The sequence below is a fragment of the Drosophila subpulchrella genome, chromosome 2R (genome assembly GCF_014743375.2).
Source record: "Drosophila subpulchrella strain 33 F10 #4 breed RU33 chromosome 2R, RU_Dsub_v1.1 Primary Assembly, whole genome shotgun sequence".
In the NCBI taxonomy this organism is placed as follows: domain Eukaryota; kingdom Metazoa; phylum Arthropoda; class Insecta; order Diptera; family Drosophilidae; genus Drosophila; species Drosophila subpulchrella.
The window spans coordinates 20,685,684-20,707,024 of NC_050611.1; the positions used below are offsets into that span (position 1 = coordinate 20,685,684).

Genomic DNA, 21,341 nt, shown 5'->3' on the forward strand with positions numbered 1-21,341 from the left:
TTCCGACCCCATGAATCCCTTTAATTTAGCATTAATGAAAAGTGCAGCCTACTGGCTGACTCCCCTGGAAAACCCTTCATATATGCCCCCATCCTGTCAGTTCAAACCCTGATTGTTAGTTAACCTGCGAGGCATTTACACTTTGCTGGCAAACATTTCATGAATTCATTTGTGCGACAGCCTGGAAAATGTGTTGCCAAAATGAAAAGTTGCCCAGCCAGAATAAAACGTGATTAGCAGGCAGACTTTCTGCTTTAAATGGATGATCCATAACAGTATCCAGTTTAGTTGCAGAGAGTCCAAGAAAGATGAAGCTTCCATTTATTTTGATCGGTTTATTTTGCGGCTTGTGTTGTGGCCTAGACGAGAAGAGGATTCGGCCAAGTCAGGGGCAATTTTTCGAGTGGCTAGGCTCGATATTTTTACCCCCTGTGACCACAACAACGACCTCTACTCCGGCATTGAGTACCTCTTCAACTACAACTAGGAGGACCACAAAGTCCACAACAACTACGACTTCAAGACCTACAGTAGCCAACTTTCCCATAGAAAGGGACTGCGTCACGTGTCGCTGTGGCCTGATTAATACCCTGTACAAAATCGTGGGAGGTCAGGAGACCCGAGTCCATCAATATCCCTGGATGGCTGTGATCCTGATATACGATCGCTTCTACTGCTCGGGTTCTCTGATCAATGATCTATATGTCCTGACAGCAGCGCACTGTGTGGAGGGAGTTCCGCCAGAACTAATCACCCTGCGATTCCTCGAACACAATCGTAGTAATACCAATGAAGACATCGTGGTCCAGCGATTTGTCTCCAGGGTGAAGGTGCACGAGCTGTACAATCCCCGAAGTTTCGACAACGATATAGCCATTCTACGCCTCAATCAGCCGGTTGATATAGAGCATCAGCGATTGAGACCCATTTGCCTGCCCATACAATCCTACAGTTTTGATCACGAATTGGCCATAGTCACTGGTTGGGGAGCTCAGAAGGAGGGAGGATTGGGATCGGATATTTTGCGGGTGAGAAGAGGTTTTATAATACAAATATAATGCTATAAAAATAACTAAATTCAGGAGGTGCAAGTTGAAGTGTTGCCCCAATCGGATTGCCGGAACTCCACTTCCTATAAGCCGGGGCAAATCACGGATAACATGATGTGTGCAGGGTATATTTCGCAGGGGGGCAAGGACGCCTGCAGTGGCGACAGTGGGGGCCCCCTGCAAACGACCTTCGATGAGCAGCCGGGGCAATACCAACTGGCGGGGATCGTCTCCTGGGGCGTAGGATGTGCCAGACCCCAGTCCCCGGGAGTTTACACCAGGGTCAACCAATATCTCCGCTGGCTGGGATCTAATACGCCGGGAGCCTGCCACTGCATGCCCTATCCCGAGGAAGATTACTGAATACGATCTATACGATCTTGGGAAAAACATCATTGTTTAGATAATACATTAGTTAAAAAACATTTTATTAAAACGTTAGAAAAATAAATAGTTCTTGTTATATGAAGCAAAAATATGCACTATAATGTTTTATTAGGACCATAAAAAAGATTAATTTTTAATCAAACTGAATTTAAGTATAATCTTCAATTTAATGGTTTGTGTAATGGCGAATAATCCAGGAGGTCACAAAATCCTTGGTCCCAATACTGATTTATTTCTCTACGATTAAAGGGTTCAATTGTGTGATCTGTGATCTTAAATCGACTAAGAATTCGAGACTCCTATCGCCTACTTAACTTTTCCCTTTTTGGAAATTTTGTTATGGATGTAAAAAAAACAGAAGCTAAAAAACATTTTGGCATTTTCAATTATTAGCTTATTTTTAAAAGTGCACACATAATTGCAGCCATACAGCACATCGATCAAAAGTTTGCGCCAACTTTTCGGGTAGATTCTGGCAAATGTTGCATAAACCACTTGGGACTCGCTTTAGTCATCCCCCGGGGAGCACATCCATATCCATAACCACATCCTTAACTGTGGCCAATGGCAAATAAAAAAGCAATTCGAAACTGGGTTACAACACTTGAAGGTAAGCTAAGTACTGCGGTCCCTTTGCCTCCTTGGGAAGGAAAGTTTGCCAAGCAGATGGAACGGGGCCATATCTCATACATATAAATCCCAATTTGCTGGCGAAATATTTTGTGCAATTGTGATTGTTATGCATTTTGCATTTCGCATTTGTGCAATCATAAAATAACCCCCTACCTGCTCGCAAAAATGGAAAGAAAGCCCAAGGACACGCCAAACTCACAGGAGCAAGTTTCCCTGCTATTGGTGGCCAGTTTTGCAGTCAGTGTATGGCTTATTTACAAAGTTGGATTCGGAAAAGGCATATAGATAAGCGCAAAGTTTATAACAAATGTTCAACAAATTATTTACTAGGGGGAACTGCTAAATTGAGTTTCGATTTGTTGGTAATCGAGAGTTAAGGTTAGTAAGTTTTTCTTTGGGAAGAGTTTTGAGTTTGGGTGCGATTTTAGGGGCTTTTAAAAATTAGTAAGTATATCTTCCTCCCATCGATATGGCCAACTGGAGATGATAATAAGTGTTTGAAAATTGCATTTCCCACCTATTTACGATTCCTCTTGTCTATAACCACATAACCCGCACTCAACACCTCATTCCGATTGGCATTTTCCCATCACAAGACAAATTGCCAAACCTTAACGAGAGATCTTTTCGTGTTGGCCCCATAAAGCATAAAGATACATATGTAAATAGTTTTACCATCGCTTGGAATCATTAAAAATCTTTACGACTTCATATTAAAGTCAGACAGAAAACGGGAAAAATACAAGAGAAGAGGAGAACAGTAAAGAAAACATTAATGCCTTGCCAATAAATTTGTCTCCCCACCAGAAACTCGTAAAGATTTCCTACTCAAACCCATAAAGCAGTCTCAAAAAAGTTTGTGTGCCTCAGAAGTTAAAGTACTGCCGACCTGCCTGGATTTCCAGCTAAACGACAAATAACTTGGCATTTAATAACTCTGCATTCGGGGCCTTTCTCTGTCCCCCCTCCATCCAAAACCGACTTCATTATAATGCAGCAAAAGTCCCGACTTTACTCCTGCTTCCATAATTTAATACTTGCGCGCTTTGTCGCAGGGCGAATTTATGTGTTGAAACTAAGGCTGAGATTGCGGAGTTTGGGCCAAAAAGGTGTGTTTCTGCGTGTGAGTATGGATTGTATAAAAAGAGGTGCGTGTGAAAAAAAAATTTGAATATTTTTAATTTTAGTAAAATTATTCAAGGAATTTGGAGTTCTGTAAACATTGTGTACAGCAGAAATGGGTGATGGCATTATAAACCTAGTCGTTGTATCTCTGAAATCTAAAAACATAGTTTTGGGAATTTACTTTAAATGTTTTTTAGATTTATCTGAGGGGTTGTTTCAGTACATAAGTTCTAAATATATCTGAGGGATTCTTATAGTAAAAAAAAGAGGTCCTGAAAACTAATGTTCTTTATTTACTTTTAAAGTGATCTGCTTAGGAATATTTTTTTAAGGGTATTTTATATTTATTAACCTCTTATTGTCATGATTTCTTGTAGTCTTCAAGTTCATATTATTATTTTAATGCAATGATATTTTTATCTTCCAAGAGCCCACTTTACATATGTATTTCCGAAATCACAAGCCATAAACCCCACCTAATATCGAATATCCCTTCTGCCCAGATCATCATTTAAACATCAAATTTAATAATCAGGCTGTCATATTTATAATTGAGACTCTTGGGGGGCAAGCAGCCGGTCATTGGGCCCATTCTCCCAACCATAGGGCTCCTCGATGGGCAATCATGGCCAAAGCCACCGAAATGGAGGACAAGAAACATTTCTCAGAAGGCAAAACATGACACATCTCATTATGACGACTCGACTCCCAAAAGAACTCAACCGCAGAATACGAATCCCTCGGCTTCTCTCATTTCGTGTGCTGCTGTCAGAGCATTTTGTTTATGATTTTGTAGCTGTCATAAAGTTATTAAAAGTATGTGACATTTTTATGACATTATGACGTCTTGACTCAAGGTTCCCTCTTTTGCCAACCGAAAAATCTCCTTCGGTGGGATTTTGTTTGGGGGGAGTGGGGCAAATAAGAGGATACCGGCTTTTGTTTTCATCGCTTAAAAGTTCTGGGAGTTGAGGCTCACTCCCTGAACAGCTTTGCCTGCCGTCCGGCTGTCTTGAAATATGATATCAAATAAAAAGCAAATTAAAGACGATAAAATCGTGTCTCGGCTCACGCTGAGTTATATGAAAAAAGTCGCAAACGCGAATGTTCGAGTGTCCCAAACCAAAAGCGAATCCGAATCCAAATCCGAATCCCTTCGAAATCAAGTATCGTTTAGGTTTCGCTTTTGGTTCTGGTTTCGTTTTCGGTTGCCTGTTGTTCATCTTGTTATTTGGTGGCTCATAAAACTTGTAAACATCCCACTGATTGTGCCCCTGTCTGGCTCTTTCTTGTGTTTTCCGATTCTGTTTCTGTTTTTGTGCCAGTCTGTGGGTGCTTTCGGTTCGAATTGGTAAGATATTTCCAGATGATATTACACTTTTGATTGGCCCGGTAATGGGGCACTGAGGGCGTGAGAGATCAAAGGGCGATAGGCGGTTTAATTGCCCATATGTCCGAACTTATTGCCTTCGAAGAGGCCAACAAAAGTTATTATAATGGAAGGTTTAGATATACGGAATGGAAGATGGTTAAAGGAGTGGGACCTTAGGTGAGTAAACAAAAGATATGGCCGAGGTGAATGGTCGGTGGAGATGAGAAATGGGGCACGGTAAAAAATATCTAGTTTTAAGACTTAAATGGCACCAGGAAAAATTTTCCATAAGTTCTTATTTTAAAATAGATTAAGGTAGGGGTATGTAAGTATATTGATCTATTTAGTATCAAAGTGTAAGTAAGTTACCTTTCCTCCACAAATAAACCACTTTTTTAAGGGATTAATTAACGTTTAATAATTCTGAGGAAAGAGATGCAAACTTTTCTTGCAATCCTTCTTTAGATTTAGCCTAAAATTGATTTAACTAAATTTTTTAATTCCTATTTGCGTTAAGTTGTATTATAGACTTCTTATGGAGAGCTTCGCTTGGAGTTGCGAAGATCATAACGTCGTCTTTTCGGCGGCTCTGGAGCGGTCCTATATTGTACATACTTGTCAACATAGTCGTCATCGTCCTCGCCACCAAAGTCGTCCTCCTCGTCATCATCGTCGTCGTATTCATCGTATTGCAGATCCTTTATCTTTTCATCCGTCGTTTCCTCGATTTCGTCTCCTCCTTCTTGCGTCTCGGAATCCTCTTCGATCTTCACAACATACGAGGCACTGTCTTCCTCTGTCTTCAGTTTGATCTTCTTTGGTTTCCTGGGTTTCTTCTCTTCAACCGCTTTGAATTCTTCGCTTTCGCTGCAACTGGATTCCAGGAGTTTGGCCAGGCGTTTTGTGGGCTTGGCTTTGGCCTTTGGCTTGGATTTCGCTTTTAACTTGCTACTGCTGCTGGTCTGTGGCACATCATCGTCATCCTCGTTGAGATTGGAACCACACAGTTCCTGCATAGCCTGCTCCAAGTCGGAGTCCTCCACAGCCGCCTTGCGAGCAGAAGATTTCGATTTTCCCGCCGCCGAGGTGGATGGCATGAAATCCAAATCCAGTCCCGAGGAAAGTGGTGGCAGGACATCGTCTTCGTCGTCCGAATAATTCATGCCAATGGGCAGATTCTGTTGGAAGCCAATCGACTTGTTGGTGGCATCCATCACTATATCTTTGTAGCCAGTGATTTTACTGCCATAACGGGGTAGATACTCTGCGAAGAATTCGTTGACCTTGGATAGTTCCACCTTGCCGTAGTAACCAGCATAATCGGGGGCTTGGCCGATGCCTATATTTATAACCGACTCGTGGGGCTTGACGAATTTCGCCTGGTAGGCTTTACTGGGCGCAGGATCTAGCAGGGAATCACTGGTATTACGGCCCCTTTTCACATTCAGTTGCGTCATAATCTGTTGATTGAACACATCGTTGCTATTGCGTTCCTTCAGGACACCCAAATCCGCCTGATAGTTGAGTAGGGTTTGGAAAGAACAACGAGCTGTCTGCAGGGGCGAGCGACATGTATAGGAAGTGGAGCAGAGATCTCCCCGTCGGATCATCCTGGCAATGTGGGCGTAGTTCGGGAGATGCAGAGGTGGGAATTGTGGCTCCTTCTTATCGGGATTTGGGTGGTGGTCCTCTATTTTCTCCAACTTTTCCAGCTGACCCCTGACGAAATTGGGATTCCGATAGAGTAGCTTGATGGAAGCTTTAACATCCAAAGATTTTAAGTCCTCTCCTAACCAAACTCGTTCGAATCCGTGGCCCAAAAGAAGAGCCGTGAACTGCAAGGTATTCCGGCAATGGAAAATGGAGCGACCACTGGATAAGTGCTCCTGCAAGCCCATATAATTGAGTTCCAATTGGGTTCCCTTTCCCGACCAGCTGAGGAAATCCACAGCGTTACTATCCGTGGCCAGGAAAAGTTTCAGGATAAAGCGATAGCCCATTAGCGGATGATTGGGCTGCGGTTCGGGAACATGGATTCCCAACTGGCGGTAGATCCTCCGATGATTCTCCACGACCTCTTGATTGTTGTTGGAATTAGAGGTAGAATTAGTTTTTGCTGCCAGTCGAAGGGGCTTTTCCTCTCGCACCGGACTTTCAGCGAATTCTTCAGGTGGACTCCCCTCCTCCGGAACTTCTGCTTGGTCCAGAAAATCCAGAAACTGTGGGTCTTCCCGAGGAGACCCTGGTTCCCTATTTTCCAGACTTGTTGCCGCTAAGCCATCTTCGTCAGCTGTTTCGCCCTCACTTTCATTCGCGTTCTGCTGACGGCGCAGGTTGGTTCGGTTCCTCGACATTGTCCCTTCTTATATACAGATTTATTACTATTTTTCAGAGCGTAGTGGATTTTTCGGACAAACGAGCAAGCCGGAAAAATATTTAGACTGACAACCAACGGAGTGAGATCAAAATAGAGTTGTCGTTCTATCGCTATGTTAGAAAATTTGAGTTCTTTTCCTTTCAAACAGAGTGTTGAAAAGTTTTGGAGACAAAGGGGAACTCCGTTAAGAGTTGCTGCAAACTTTTATCGATTATTCGAAGCAGCCACATTAAATTTTTTTTTAAATTTAAATTCGTTGGTTTACAAAATGTTATTTTAAGTTCTTACAACATTGCAAAAAGAATATATATAAATAAAGATTGTATTTTAAAGCTACGTAAATTCAGCTTTAGTCAAAGGACAGAACAAACCCGAAACAAAGCCGGTTTCATTCTATTTGAATGCATTCCATGTATTGTTTGCAATAAATCTATTGTTATTTATACCCCCAAAACCCCCGTTTTTTGAGCCACCCCTTTATTTCTAAGGGCGGCAAAGTTCAAAAAGGAAGTAAGGGAAGCCTTTCAATTGGGGATTCATGGGCTATATCGATAATAATGCAGACCGGAGCAGAGACAACAAAAAAGCCGCCAACATTGACACTCAACTGGTCTATAGCCAGTCAATGAGAAAGAGGGATAGCAGTAGCTTTAAATCGACATTTATATGAATATTTAATAAACATCCTTTAATCATGAGGCGTCCATTGCACACTCCCCAAATTATTCTGACTGATGTACGTTATTTGGATCAACGAACTGGGAAATGTGACCTCTTGTTTTATTGCTTTTCAATTATTTTTGGTGGAGGCGTAAAAATTCCGACTATCAAGGCTTTTATACAATAATTTTACGTGTCACCAGAGGTAAATTAAAATGGAAAGGTGGACAATGACTTCAAGCATGAGAGAATTTTAATACTCTTTTGCTTTTTCAATGCTCATATTTATTGGGAAAAACATCTAAGAGTGGCAGTTATTAAAATTCAGTCGTTCACTTCACTTTATTTACAGCTGCATAAATTAATTTAATACCTCTGCTCTCGACTATAAAAATGTATTTGATTAAACATTTATTTTTGCGAGTATTTCCGCCTATTTTATTGTTCTTTTATTACGCGACTTGTTATTTTGCAAGCCCAAATTTGATGACAAAGTAGTAATTTCCTTCGGAAAAACATAGGGCAGTCCATGAAAAGCTGCATAACAAGAACGACGGCTGTGTATGACGAATAAATTTACAAGTCCAGCTTCGAAAAAAACCGAACCCCAGCACGCACGTGATTTTGACAATGAAACCTCCACTACTTTTTCATAGCTTCCTATTTTTTCGGCGGAACGAAAAAAGTTTTCTTTGTTGTACTTTTTATGATTTGAGTTAGTCGTGTGACGGAAGCCCCACATGAATTCATAAAAAACTACACAAGTATCGGTTTCAGTTTTGTATTTCGGGATGGGGTTTGGGATTGCATTCCTTATCTGGGCAAATGATAGCCGACGATCGGCTTAATTTCTGGCGTCTAAGGAATATTTTTATTCAAAATAAATGTAAAGATGCCGCCACCACAATTTAGTTTTGTTTTTGTTTAATGCGTGTCAAGTGTTCGTAGATTATGAACTTTATTGTTTATGGGGCGCTACTCTAGGGGTTTTCCTTTCAGGCCTTTGTTTTCCAAGCAATAAAATAAGAAGAAGGCTGAGCTCGACCTTCAACCCCTGAATTTTCCAGCTGTTTTCCGGCCCTTCCCTAGTAATTGCATTTTTACGATCCCGATTTCCAGTTCGATTACATTTCTTCTTCGGAAGTGAGTCACTGCAGCAAGTGATACTCTCTATAAGATTTTCGTTTTTGAATGACTCACGTGGAGACAATGGAGTTTCAATCCATCAATCATTCCACATGCCAAAAGGCAGGCCTTGGGGTCCCATTGAACTTGTTTGACTGCTCTTCTTTTCTTCGCCTTAAGCTCAGGCTAATTAAAATAAATGAATATATTTTCCATAATTTTAGGAACTGCATATTAAGGGCCAAAGTGCCGGGGAATTTGACAATTAGCGGCTAAAATATCACTTTGCCATATAGCATGCAGAAAAATCATTTCTCAAAACACAATGCATATTAATGATCTGACTGATCTGTTTCTTGGGAAGCACCATAATTAAACATATTTAAAGAGTTTACAATTTAGTTCATTAGGCAAAGGATTTCTGGGAATCGCTATAGGGAAAGATGAATGTGAAATGGGTTAAGGAAAAAGAAATATAAAGATAGTTCTTAGGTAGTTTACTAAAAACAAAATGATATATAATACCAAAAGACATTGTATTAAGTTTCCTAGAACGAAATCAGTTCAACTGAAAACGTATCTTTATAAAATATCTCCCAGCTTTATCTACAATCTCTCACCCATGCTTGAAGTGACTAATTGAATGCCTAATACTCCCCCCGTTTTTTGTTGACCCTCAATCGCTTGTGCTCTAAAAACCCATTCCCGTTAAGACTAGAAGGCAACTCCCGGTTTTGGTAATTTGATATTTTCGTTGTCCACAAATTTTTCACTAAATATGTTTAAACTCATTTCCCTTCTGGTATCGCTTTCACCCTCGTATCTGTAGATACGTTCCCCGTGGTTCTTTGTCCTCTGTTGCAATGCTTTGTCTAATGAAGCGTTTAAACTCCCGTTCGCTGATGATAATTAACACAACTCCATTTCCGAACAGTACTGGAAAAGGGATCTCATTAACCCTTGACATTTGTCACACGAACTCGGGGGAATTTCGTTTTGCTTTTTTCAAGTAGAAGGTGTCTTCAATGGGATCCCAAGTTGAAGTTGAAGTTGAAGTTTCGGGCTGCTTTTGTCTGCAGTACAAGTCAATCTACGCGACATCCTTTCATCCTCAATTTTTTACTCCTTTTTCGCTCTACGAAATTGTTGAAACAGATGTCAAATTGTTGTGCATTTTGTGTTTTTTGTTGCCTTTCCTATTGTATTTGTTTTCCTTTCCATCTTGGTGGTGGCCCCTTTTGTTTTCGTTTGTTTTGGTTCATTGACTTTGCGCGGTTTCGAATTTCTGTGAAACACCCAAGCCCCCTGCCCCGAAACTCCTTCTCTGGGGTCCTCAATCGATTTGCAGTCCTCGGATAGGGCAACATGATATGTCCTCACTTCGGTTCCAAAGGAGTCGGGAGTGCCGAAAGTAGGGGTGCAACACATGTGTCTCTTAAATATTCCGATCCCATGGAAGATAATGCAATCTAGAGTTATGAGCTGGCCCAGCCAAAATTACTCCATGAAGTTATGGTCGTTAAAAGTATATCTAAAGTGGGTCTGTTTAGATCATTGGGCTTAGAGTTTATTTGTGGTCGGTACGGTTCGTAAATTTTTAGAGGTTGTGGTGGAGTGTTTTATTATAGAATTGGAGTATGGGAGAACTTACATTTTTTAAGAACCAAATAATAGTACTTATCAAAAATAAATTTAAATTTTAAATTTAGTAATGGAGAACCATCTTGCTCAAGTAATATTTTAAGTCCCACTTAAGTTATAGCATCCGTTTCCCTAGTTATATCTTCTTCTTGTACTCCTCGTTCCTTTTACACTCCTTCCTGTAAGAAAAAGACGTAGGAGAGACAGCCGAAGACATGCAGAAAGTGCGAAAAATCATTTTACGATAAATAATACAACTTCATCAGCGACAAACGAACCCCCAAAAGCGAAGTTCCTCCCCCCGAGAGGAGGACCTCCCCCCAAAACCCCCCACAGCCCCCCGACCTTCGGAGCGTGAGGCGTGCATAAGTGAAATGTGCACAAGATACAAGATACAAAGATACATTCGAGACAACACCGAGCGGAGCAGCCAAAAAGGTAATTAATCATCGTCATGGGGCGTGTGCACGATTCGCTTAACGTGCGCCTTTGGCGGTGGTTCCCCTGCTCGAACCCCCTTTCCAGGGGCTCACCGAGGGGGGAGGCGAGGGGCAGGGGCGCTGAATGAGGGTCAGAGTTTGGTCTGTGCAGAGTCAGACAAACATATTACTCAGGGCATTTCCATATGGTCTACTTGAAACCTACACCTAAAAAAGTGTACTTATGCTGAATGACATAATAACTTATATATCACTTATGAATTTATAACAATATTCATTACATTTATATAATAATATAAGAGTAAAATACAATATTATACTTCAGAATAAGAAAAATGTATATATTTATTAGCAACGCCTACATTAAAAGTAGCAAATGTATACATTCTTGTAATGTTCAACCAAAGAAAAAACAAAACTAGACAATATGGAAAAAGATAAAGATAAGAAATGATACAACAATACATAAAATAAACAAAAATATATTTTTTTAGGAATTTAAAATAATAATTTGAAGACAAAAATGTATTATATAAAGTATAAAATAACCCACTTTTTTCTGTGTATTTACTTCTCCTTCAGCCTCAAACCAGGGGCGTCCTGGAGGGGGCGTGGCCTGGCGTGGCAATAATCATAACGAGCCAAATTAATGCGTTTCATTCTACATCAAGCAGAATTCCCGTGCATTTTTTGCCCACCCTACTTTTCCTTGGGTGACACATTTGCTGATTTAGCAAATATGGGGAGTCGGCAGATACTTTGCCCCTGCCATATCATAAACATGTTTTTCCACCCCATAATATCTAATATTTTCTAAGCGTCAGTGGCGCCTACTTATTAGTTTGTGAGTTTTTAAATTTTTAATTGATTGTGCGGATGATTTCAGCGATTCTGCGAGCCATTTCTTTTGGGTAACAAGGCGTGGCAAGTTGTATTTATTTAGCTAATTGGATGATACTTAATTAAGCTACGATGTCTAATTAACTTGGGAAAAATAATTGTAAGATATATGAATATATTGTAATATATAAATGTTAAGGCTTTTATTTAACTCACTGACATATTAATCATAATTTTAATAAAATATTTGGTTGTCATAAAATCGAAACAATATTTTCTGTTGACAGTTGTCTTATCAGAACACTTAACATTCCCTGTTAATTTGCCTGCTACCTGTGGCCGCTTTATAAATTCTGTTGGATCGGGAAAAAATCCACGTGCTTATCAGACAATGCGAGAGAATTTATTGAAATAAACAAAAAACAGCTGTGATGGCCAAACGAAGACAAAAAGAGAGTCGGAAATGCAGAGAGCGAGAAGTTTGCTATAAAAAGCAGCCAAACCAGATAAAGGGATTTTTATAGCAAGACTTCGTGTATCAAGTGAGAATTTAGTGCAAGAAGTTAAAGGATTTTAAATATAATAATAGAAGATGCTTAAAATTTTGTATGTTTAATATATTATATTTCTCTTACATTAATTTGTTAAAAATTTGGATTAAATAGTTCCTTATGGGAATAATAATTAGGTGTGAGTAAAGCTGACCTATTCTTAGGAATTCAACTTAAAATCTAAAAGAAAATTTAATAATGTTATATCTTAATTTATATACCTGGAAAACCAAATTCTGTTGAAATATGGATTAAATTTCTTTAGAAAGGAGACAAATTCCCATGCACCGGCTTTTGTTATTGTTCTGCAGCATTTATCGCATGCTACTTTGCGAGAAATCGCACCATAAACCCGATTTCAACCGAACGCCAGAGAGCGGGATATGTTAGCACGCTGTTAACCGATTTAAACAGCTCTGGAGCTATAGGAACTACAGGGCCACCCGCTCACTTGCCATACGAATAGCACCCATAACCGGTAAATGTTAACGGGTCTGCTGTTAATTCCAGAATTTATTCGAATTTGAAGAGAAGTGGTTGGTTCGTTTGTTCGCTTCTTGAAAGCAGGCGTTTAGTTTCAAAAATTCGTTCGACGAAGGCGGTTCTCACGCGGCTCACCTCACGGATAACAGAGTATCTGCGCTCGCCGAGATACGAATTTACGTAAAGTTCGCTGGCCAATTGGAAGTGCGCGTGCTGGCTTCAAAAGCGGAAGTTAAAAGTTTCGTTTGGGCCATAAAACACAATTAAGAGTGCAAACAAAAGTGAACAAAGTTACCCATGTAAATGCAAACAGAGAACGCAGCTTTAAAGATTTTATTGGCCCTTTGTGTGCGTGTAATTGTCTTGATTGATAGCCGTTGACAGCGACTTTCGCACCCCCGCCCAAGGAAATTCCAGCAATTATATTAAAAGCTGTCTGAAAGTGTGACCAAAGTGCGTTAGAATTCAATAAGTGAAGAAGAGGAAGCAGCCGGGGGCTCATCCCCACTTTTTAACGCTTTGTCAAGCGTGCAAATTGAGGAATTTTCAATTAATATTACACACCGCATCGGTATAATTACAAAGACGGTTGCAAAGTGCGCACTCACTGCAAATTAAGCAATCATCATAAAGGATTAATTGAGCCTGAAATAAATTCCTTGACATAATTCAAAGGTCCGTGCTGAAAAGTTGGAAATATCTGTGTTGCAAGTGTTCATCTGTAAAGAGGTGAGTCGGTGGAAAAACCTATATTTGATGGGGGTTGAATATGGTGCAATTAAAGATCCACTTTTCTAGTAGTAGAGTGCAATTTCCAAATGGGAATACAATTGGGAAGTATTCTAAAATGTTTAAGAATAGTAGTTGGATAGCTGAAACTCCATAGTAAATATGAGACTTATTATTTTGTTTTGAGTGTTTGAATAAATTACCATTACTGATATTTCCTGAATAAAAAGCAGCAAATGGCTCACGAAAAAATAAAATTAATTACCAGTTCCATAAGAACCATTGAAAGTGTCAATAGACTGGCGGTTTTTCCAGCAGTTTTCCTGCCCCTCCCCCTCACTTCCTTACCTTTATGGTCAATTTGAAGTGGGTCAGAACGGCGTTTTCAGAATGCCAGCCATGTTTGACGTTTCGGTTTTTCGGATACCATCTTTCCGAGAGAACCCAACCCTGCAATGTTGATTTGCATAAGTATACAAAGGCACTTTTTCGTTAACTGCGGCTGGCATCTAATTAATTTGAATGTTGGTGTTGCACCGCCTGGCTGCATTGAATTTAAATTGAAGTTGGCGGCAGTTGTAAGGCTTTCCCGGCTGTCTAATTATGCGGCGTGAAAATGCAACGCATGTACAAATATTATTGCTGCAGTTGTTAACAGTAATTTCTAGTTGCTGGCTTTGTTTGCCTTTCGGTACGTGCGTCTATTTAAAGTGGATCTCAAATCGAACATTATTGAAACAGTTTCAAGAGGCCCCAAGCCATTTGTTTAAACAAAATGGAGACGGGGGCTTGGGGAATAATGATGGATGCAGACACAACATTCGGTATAAGTTCGTTTATGGTATCATGGAAATGGGGATGATACAAGAATCATTGAAGAAGAAAATATTCCTATATTTTTTATGGCGCCCTGATACAATATTCTTAGTAATTAAATAATTTACCATCGATTTTAAGAGGGGAAACCATGTTTTATTTCGTAAAAAAGATATGGTTGTATATTTAATGAGATAGAATATCTGGCTTCTAAACTAGTTTTCTAATTTAATCATCATATATAATATATTTTTTACACCATTTCATTTTTGCAGAAATGTTTTTCTTAAACCTTTTCTTCTTACCATTGTGTTTATGTTGCCATCAAAATGTATCTAAGGCAAGGTCCTGTTCTCACCTTAACCCAAAGCTGTCGCTCGAAAATCTCGGGCCACAGTAAGAACATTGTTCTTCAAAATATGTGAGGCTGAAAATCTAGTTCAAGTGCTTGGAGAATAATTAGAGAATGTGAGCATGTGTATGTCAAGTCGACGGGAAATTGTGCAAGAAACATTCTTAACAAATATTTACGCACAAGAGGAAAAACAGCTCTCTCGCTGCGAAAAGAATTTACCTCAAGTGGACACTCAAGTGGTTGAGGAAAATCAAGGAGAGATATTGTATTCCGGGCTAATTAAAAAACACGCAGGAGTACAGGAATGGCTTTTTAATATTTTCAACAAAATGTAAACAGATTTCCACTCAAAGATTAGCTGGGGAAAACCATGTACCCACGCATTTTTATTGACAGACAGGGGTTAAGAAGTACCTGGCTATCTTGCCTCTCTTTCTGCCCGGAGGACAGCAACTGTCACACGTTACGCATCACAGATCTTCCCTCTCTCTCAGATCCCTCTTATATATCTGGTATTTTTTGTATATTTAGCTTGGGGATTGGGCTTGTGCAATGTTTGTGGAAGTGTGTCGGATCCAGCCAGCTGACACAACTTAACCCACCTCTTTCGAAAATTTCAATTTCCAACTGAAAGTGTGAATGAGATGTGCACTGCATTAGTAAATGGAGCTAAGGCGACCTAAGTAAGTACTTTGTCCGCTGCACTTCCGTTTTGGGCCCTCAAAGTGTCGCGCATTTGGGATAGGTGTCAAAGGTGTGGATGTTATGGGTTATTCCCGGAAAATGTGGGTAAACAGCTGCGTTTTATCGAGAGAAGATATTCTAAATTCGTATCACCTCGGTCTGTGGGTGTTGAATTAAACAGAGCCCTCGCCTTTATTACATTTATATTCACTTCGATATCTAAGGTTCTATAAAAATATTTACGTTTTTGAAAATACTTTTAAAAGTAGAGCAACACTTCACAATTTATTGTTTTATAATAATACAGTCTACAAGTATTGCCAGCATTTTTGGTTTATTTTTCCTCTTTTTAAATTCATTAAAGTATTTAAATTATAAATAAATTTAATAACAATAATAATTTTTTAGTAGATCAATTTTAAACCATTGCTTACAATTACTGTTTCTTTTAATAATCCTTGCATTTTTAAAATAAAGTGCGTTATTGATCCCTATAGATAGAAATGTAAAACAATACTTTTAAGTGTTCTTAAGTTTCACACTTTACTTTGGTTTTACATTTTACCCCTTTTTCCTATGAAAATGTATTTGATAGCTTTAGCAAAGTCATGGTTTCGCCTTAATTCTGGCTGTAAAAAATTACCGAATTAAACATTTTCACCTACGACTGACTATCTGCTTAGCCATTGGCCATTAGAGCGAGCCGCACCCAGTACGAAAACTATTTGAATGCGAAATCCGTTTGTGATGTGAATAATTCCACCACATTACAAGCTAGCCTTCCCCTCGATTTTCCCCCGATTTTCCCGCTTTTCCCCGCTTTTCAGCTGCATTTGTGGTGCACATTCTGCTAGGCAAGTGGTTGCATTTCGGTGGTTGCAAACGGTGGTTTCGGCGGTTTCGTTTCGGGAAAGTTGATTTGTTTGAACTTATTATGGGCATGTTCGGTGCGGTTGCTTTGAGTTGCTGCCCCCAGATAATAGTTTTAAATAAGTTTGCAGTTGAATTTAATTGGCCCAACTAATGCCCACCACACGGGGATGGATGTATCTCGTATCTGCCCACTCCAATTATCCGGACTCTGTGACAAATATGCGATGACACGAGAGACGTGACTTATCGGGAAAACACAAGACAGAAAGGGAGGAGTACCATCCGTATCGTCATCTTCATCGGCTCTCGATGTCATTCTGTCTGCCCAGTGTCAGTGGGCATTAAAAACCAAACAAATTTTCTTTCATCTGGGAAGTTTTCCCTGCCGTTGCCCAACAATCTCACAGATGCCTACACCTGTCGCCCGACTAATTTATATCTCGCAGATAAAGCATCGCATGACATGTGGTCCATCTGTAGACGAATATACACATAAACACACCCAGAGTTATGGCCAGAATTGACCAATATGAAATCATTAAACAAGGGCCATAGAAAAGATGACGACAGGCAAACAAATTTGTTTTGAGTCTGGGTAATTTGCATAATTGAGTTGGAGTAAGGGGCATTGTATTGGGTTACAGATCCCAAATAGCAGATAAATAATAAAGCAAGGCTGGTGACATTTTCCACGGAACTCGGACACGCATCTTTTGAGTGATTGAGTTATGGGCGAGATTTTCAAGGGATTTTGTGGCATTAGCCTCAGGGTTTTTCAATTTTATGGGCCTGTGCGTGGGGACAATTAAATATTCGGGTGATATTGGTTTACAAATTTCATATATTTTTGGTTATAGCTGGGATTAATGTTTAGATGAAAAAGATACAATTGATGTTCAAAGTGGAAAATATTTAAGATGAGAGTTGTTGTAATAATATAAATAAAACTCTAGTTGATTTTTTGGTATAAGACAGAATGACGCATTGATAGACCTATGATTCTTATCCTTTAGATTGAATATTTTAATAAATTAAGACAGCAGTTCTTATAATAAGTCATTAGTTTTTTAATTATATATTGAATGATAAACATAACCTGAAGAAAATTGAAGATGAATCGAGAAGTCTATTAGTTATAATATGCTTGCTTTGTATTCAACTACTCCTCTATCCATTACCTAGAATTACTCACTATTCTACTTCATTAGTATTCTACTATATCTCTCTTCATTACCTAGGTTAACTAACTATTTTACTCCATTCCCACACCACTTAAGAGATATTCTTTCCCTTTAAAATACATATTACGAAGAACTATCACCAACACATCCTCTTCCAATAACCGTCGGAGTGATCTATTGCGCGTTTATCAAACTACTTCTCTCCCGACTGAAGGAATACTGAGAACCTTCCATCAAAGTTAACTTCATTTTTATGGACTCCCCGCACAAAAAGATATAATTTCTGAGTAATCAGAAACTGGCCACTCAAAGCGCCCATCTGCCCACAACGATTACACAATTTGCATCCGGCTCACGTCCAAGTTAAGTGTCAGGATCTGGGAGTTTAGCTACTGGAGTCCAACCTAAATGCGAAACCAAACCGAAACCCAGGGAAAACCGAACTCGAAACCGAAACCAAATAGAAAACTGCGTTAAATTATGATAAAGCCGGGCCTCGGCAAACAAAACCCATTCTCCCCATCGGTCTTTCTTCGGTTTTGTATCTCGCCAGCCGCCTCGACCGCAAAATGAACTGACCAAATGGCCCGAATGGAGAAAACATTTTGCTAAATGCAGTTTGGCTGCAGATTAGTGCGAGTTGATTATTTACTTTGGCTTCAAATTGTGCAATCCAAATAAACGGGCTGCAGCCGCAGCATTATTATGTTAATGGCAGCGAAATGCAGTTGCAATCGCAGTTCGCAGTTCGCAGTTCTCGGTTTGCTGAACGTGTTGCCCATGCGGGTCGTAAATTCAGCTCCAACTCCTTCTCGACTCCGAAAGTCTGAAAGTTTGCAGCCAGGAAAAAACCCAAGGCGAAGTACAAAATGCAACGCAGACCGGGCGATGCATGTTGATTATTTTTATTGCAATTGACAAAAGTCGGGGAAAATGCCAATGCAAAACTCTTGCGGCGGGTAATTCTTTTGTAATTGACCAGCTGCCGTTGGTTTTTCGGTTTTGTTTCCGACTTATTTCCAGCTTTTTCCCGGCAATCAGCTAAATATGCCAAAAAGCAGTGGGGGTACTAGATTGATTTGTGGTAATTTTAGGAAAAAAGTAGTCCAGCCAGTTTAAATTACCCATATTTGTAGCATTTTATAATTCTTTTAAAATATTTATCAAATCCCCACTCCTTCATTTCTTAATTCTTTTTTTTTCAACCTGTATTTTCTCACTTTTTCGCACATAAATCTTCTGCCTTTTATAAGCAAACGCTTCGTGGGTGATCTTCCCTTTATTCGAGCCACACAATAGCGCATTCCGTGATTGATTATCGCCGTATAATTCATTAATTTGACACCCACGCTCGAAGTAGAGTAACCAAAACAGATGGGTTTTGTGAATATTTTAATAATCAATAGATTATTTCAATCATTTTGCGTGAAGAAAAAATCCGACGTAGGAAAAATGGAGGGAGAGTTGCATGGTGATGCGCCCGCATTCGCAAAAGCAAATAAAGTCTGAAAAATGATTTCTGCCGACTCACGATAAGAGTTACAATAATCCCGGGGAGTTTATCTTGTCCCGGCAATCGCGTTCGATTATTAACCCTCATAAATAAGGCCCTCGCACAGTAGCCCTCTTAACCCCTCTCTCCAAGCGCCTTAACCCACAGACCTCTGCCTCAGTCTTTCCATTTTCATGAACATGTGCCTCTGCACCTCATCTCCTTGTTATTTTAACCTACACTGAGAAAGGGATTAAATTAAGCATTATATAAGGAGTATTCTATGTAATTTTATATTCATTATCTTATTTCGAATATGAAAACATTCATAATTTTATAAAACTCTTTATTAAAAGTATTATCAGAAGTACGCTTTTGGAATTTAATATAGTATTAATATTACTATCATATTATATTATTTTAATGGTACCCACATATATTAATAATCTTTTCTTTGTATACTTTTAAATATATTTATCTTTTTTTTCTTTCTCCAAGAAAAACTATATATATTCTTATTTAAAGACTAGTTATTTTAAAATATAATTATTAATCATTGGTAATATTTTTGCCCGTGCATTGTGCGCTCTTCTAATAAATGTTTTTCAATTTTCATTGTGGTTAGTCATTTTTTCCTTTGCTCATCATGCAAGTCCATTGTTGTTGTCTGCGGCTTTTCGTTGAAAATGAAGGAAACCAGGGGAAAATGCTTTATCATCGACTGGAGGCCAAGGCCTGAGGTTCATCTCCTTTGTTGGCTTATTGAGCCATAACTGCAACTTTGTTTGTTCTTTCTCTCGTTACAGTTTTTTTGTGGTTTCCCTCATTTTTTTTGCTGATTAATCATGCGTTTTTGGGTTAGCTGGCAGCTGTTCCTATGCCAGTGAAAGTGCCTCGAGCTTAATTTTCTTATATTTTGATAACTGAATTAGGGTTCGGGGAAAATTAATTGTAAGTAATTTCAAGAGGTAGAAACTCGTTCGGCGAACTTTGCATTTAGTTAACTAATTTTTAAAGTGGTTTTTTATTTTATTGGTAAGAATCCTATAGGTTAAGCAAAACCTAAAAGTCATTGTATTAATTGGAGAAACCAATTGGCTTCGATTAATTTTCCGCTACCTGCATATTTCGCTTTTTCCTCGTTAACCCCTCAGATGTTCTACCAATATTAGACAACTCATCATCATCTGGCGTCCTTTTTCCACATAATATCCCTTCTTTTCCCCCAAAAACCAATTGCCAAAGTCATCATTTTTCACGGCATGCCAAAGGCACCCGCTTTTCCTGTCAAAAAATGTTTGTTATTTTATTTTTTAAATATTCCCCTAAAAAAGGAGCAGAAAGGTGACCAAGCTAATGTCCATGTCCTACCATTATAATTTCCACGTTTTATTTTGTGCCGTCTCACCGAACCAGAAATGTTATAAATCATTCGCCTGTGCATATTTTTAATAGAGTTGTTACTTGTGTTTTCATTTTGCTGGCTTTTTCGGTCCTTTTTCGGGGTCGATTGCGGTTGATTTTTTCTGTGTTAATTAAATGCCAGGCTAGTTTGCAATTTTGAAAAGGGTTTGGTCTTTGTAATCTTTTAATTAGCCAACATAACTCTTTTCTTGGCCCTCCTAACCTTATCTCTGTTTCGTTTTTTGCAGGTGAGTGAACTTTGCGGAGGGATAACAAGCAAGTAAGCAGAGTTTATAATCAACCGAAAAAAAGAAAATCATTCGTTTAGCAAAGTCAAATCAAGTGAAAATCTTTTCACACCCAGAGATACAATGGAACGGAGGCGAATCCGGACAGGGAGGGCTTTCCTTTTCCTTTCTTCACTTTCGCCCGGCAAACAAAGCGGTTTTTGTGTGTTTTGAGTGACAAAACCGCAACAGACATTGACTTTTTCCTGGTTTCCCACTCTGGGAGCCCCGAATCCGAAAACTTTAAAGAACCGAAGCCAGGAACATTGTCATCATCATCATCGTCGGCATCAGGCAGCCCAACGTTTCCTTCCTCTTGTTAAAGGAGGTTTTATTTGGGGATTTTCGGGGGTGGAGGCTGAATTTCTTTCTTTCTTTTTTTGCCAGCGTCACATTTGACGCCAGCCAAAAATCGAAGGGGGATTAGAGGGGGATTGGCACGAAACGGAAAACTTGCGGTTGGAAGGGATGGCTTTTCGAGGGTCTACTGTAACTACCTTTTGGCATATGGTTGAGTTGGCTTTGGCTCTCGAAGCCCCACGTGATTGATGGTTCTTCTATGGTCTGCACCCTTTTTTCACCCCTCCTTGGGTTTTCATCTGCACCTGTTGTCACACCAGCAAACTGGAAAAGTTGCTGAAAAGTAAGGCAGAGACTCGAAGATGTTCCCACCGATATGCTGGAGCTCTTTAAAAATGGAACAGCCCATAGGGAAATATCCCTTATAATGCTTATTATTGCCATTTCCAGTTGGGTATATTTTTCCCTGAGAAAGAGACCCCAAGGAAATGCAGATTATGGCTCTATATTATTGGGGTGACAAAAAGAAGCTTAGCT

The 21,341-nt window shown here is 39.4% G+C and overlaps 3 protein-coding genes across 3 annotated transcripts in view; 2 read left to right on the top strand and 1 right to left on the bottom strand.

Moving 5' to 3' along the window:
• Positions 1 to 308: 308 nt before the first annotated feature.
• LOC119551144 (transmembrane protease serine 9) lies at positions 309 to 1,412 on the top strand. The gene is made up of 2 exons (XM_037860335.1): positions 309 to 1,028; positions 1,083 to 1,412. Exons 1-2 carry the CDS (start codon positions 309 to 311, stop codon positions 1,410 to 1,412), a joined length of 1,050 nt encoding a protein of 349 aa, XP_037716263.1.
• Positions 1,413 to 5,084: 3,672 nt separating this feature from the next.
• LOC119550708 lies at positions 5,085 to 6,994 on the bottom strand. Its single transcript, XM_037859587.1, has one exon. The coding sequence runs from the start codon at positions 6,918 to 6,920 to the stop codon at positions 5,100 to 5,102; it is 1,821 nt and encodes a 606-aa protein (XP_037715515.1). The 5' UTR covers positions 6,921 to 6,994; the 3' UTR covers positions 5,085 to 5,099.
• A 5,802-nt stretch (positions 6,995 to 12,796) lies between these two features.
• LOC119549000 (leucine-rich repeats and immunoglobulin-like domains protein 1) overlaps positions 12,797 to 21,341 on the top strand; it is a 93,359-nt gene continuing 84,814 nt past the window's right edge. The window contains exon 1 of the mRNA XM_037856607.1: positions 12,797 to 13,412. The gene's annotated coding sequence lies outside the window, so the exon portion shown is untranslated. The remainder of the gene's footprint in view (positions 13,413 to 21,341) is intronic.

Excerpts from the sequence above, each read along its gene's own strand:
- LOC119551144 (XM_037860335.1), top strand. The coding sequence starts at position 309 with ATGAAGCTTCCATTTATTTTGATCGGTTTATTTTGCGGCTTGTGTTGT. Across the intron at positions 1,029-1,082 it reads TGGGATCGGATATTTTGCGG|GAGGTGCAAGTTGAAGTGTT; the intron begins GTGAGAAGAGGT and ends AACTAAATTCAG.
- LOC119550708 (XM_037859587.1), bottom strand. The coding sequence starts at position 6,920 with ATGTCGAGGAACCGAACCAACCTGCGCCGTCAGCAGAACGCGAATGAA.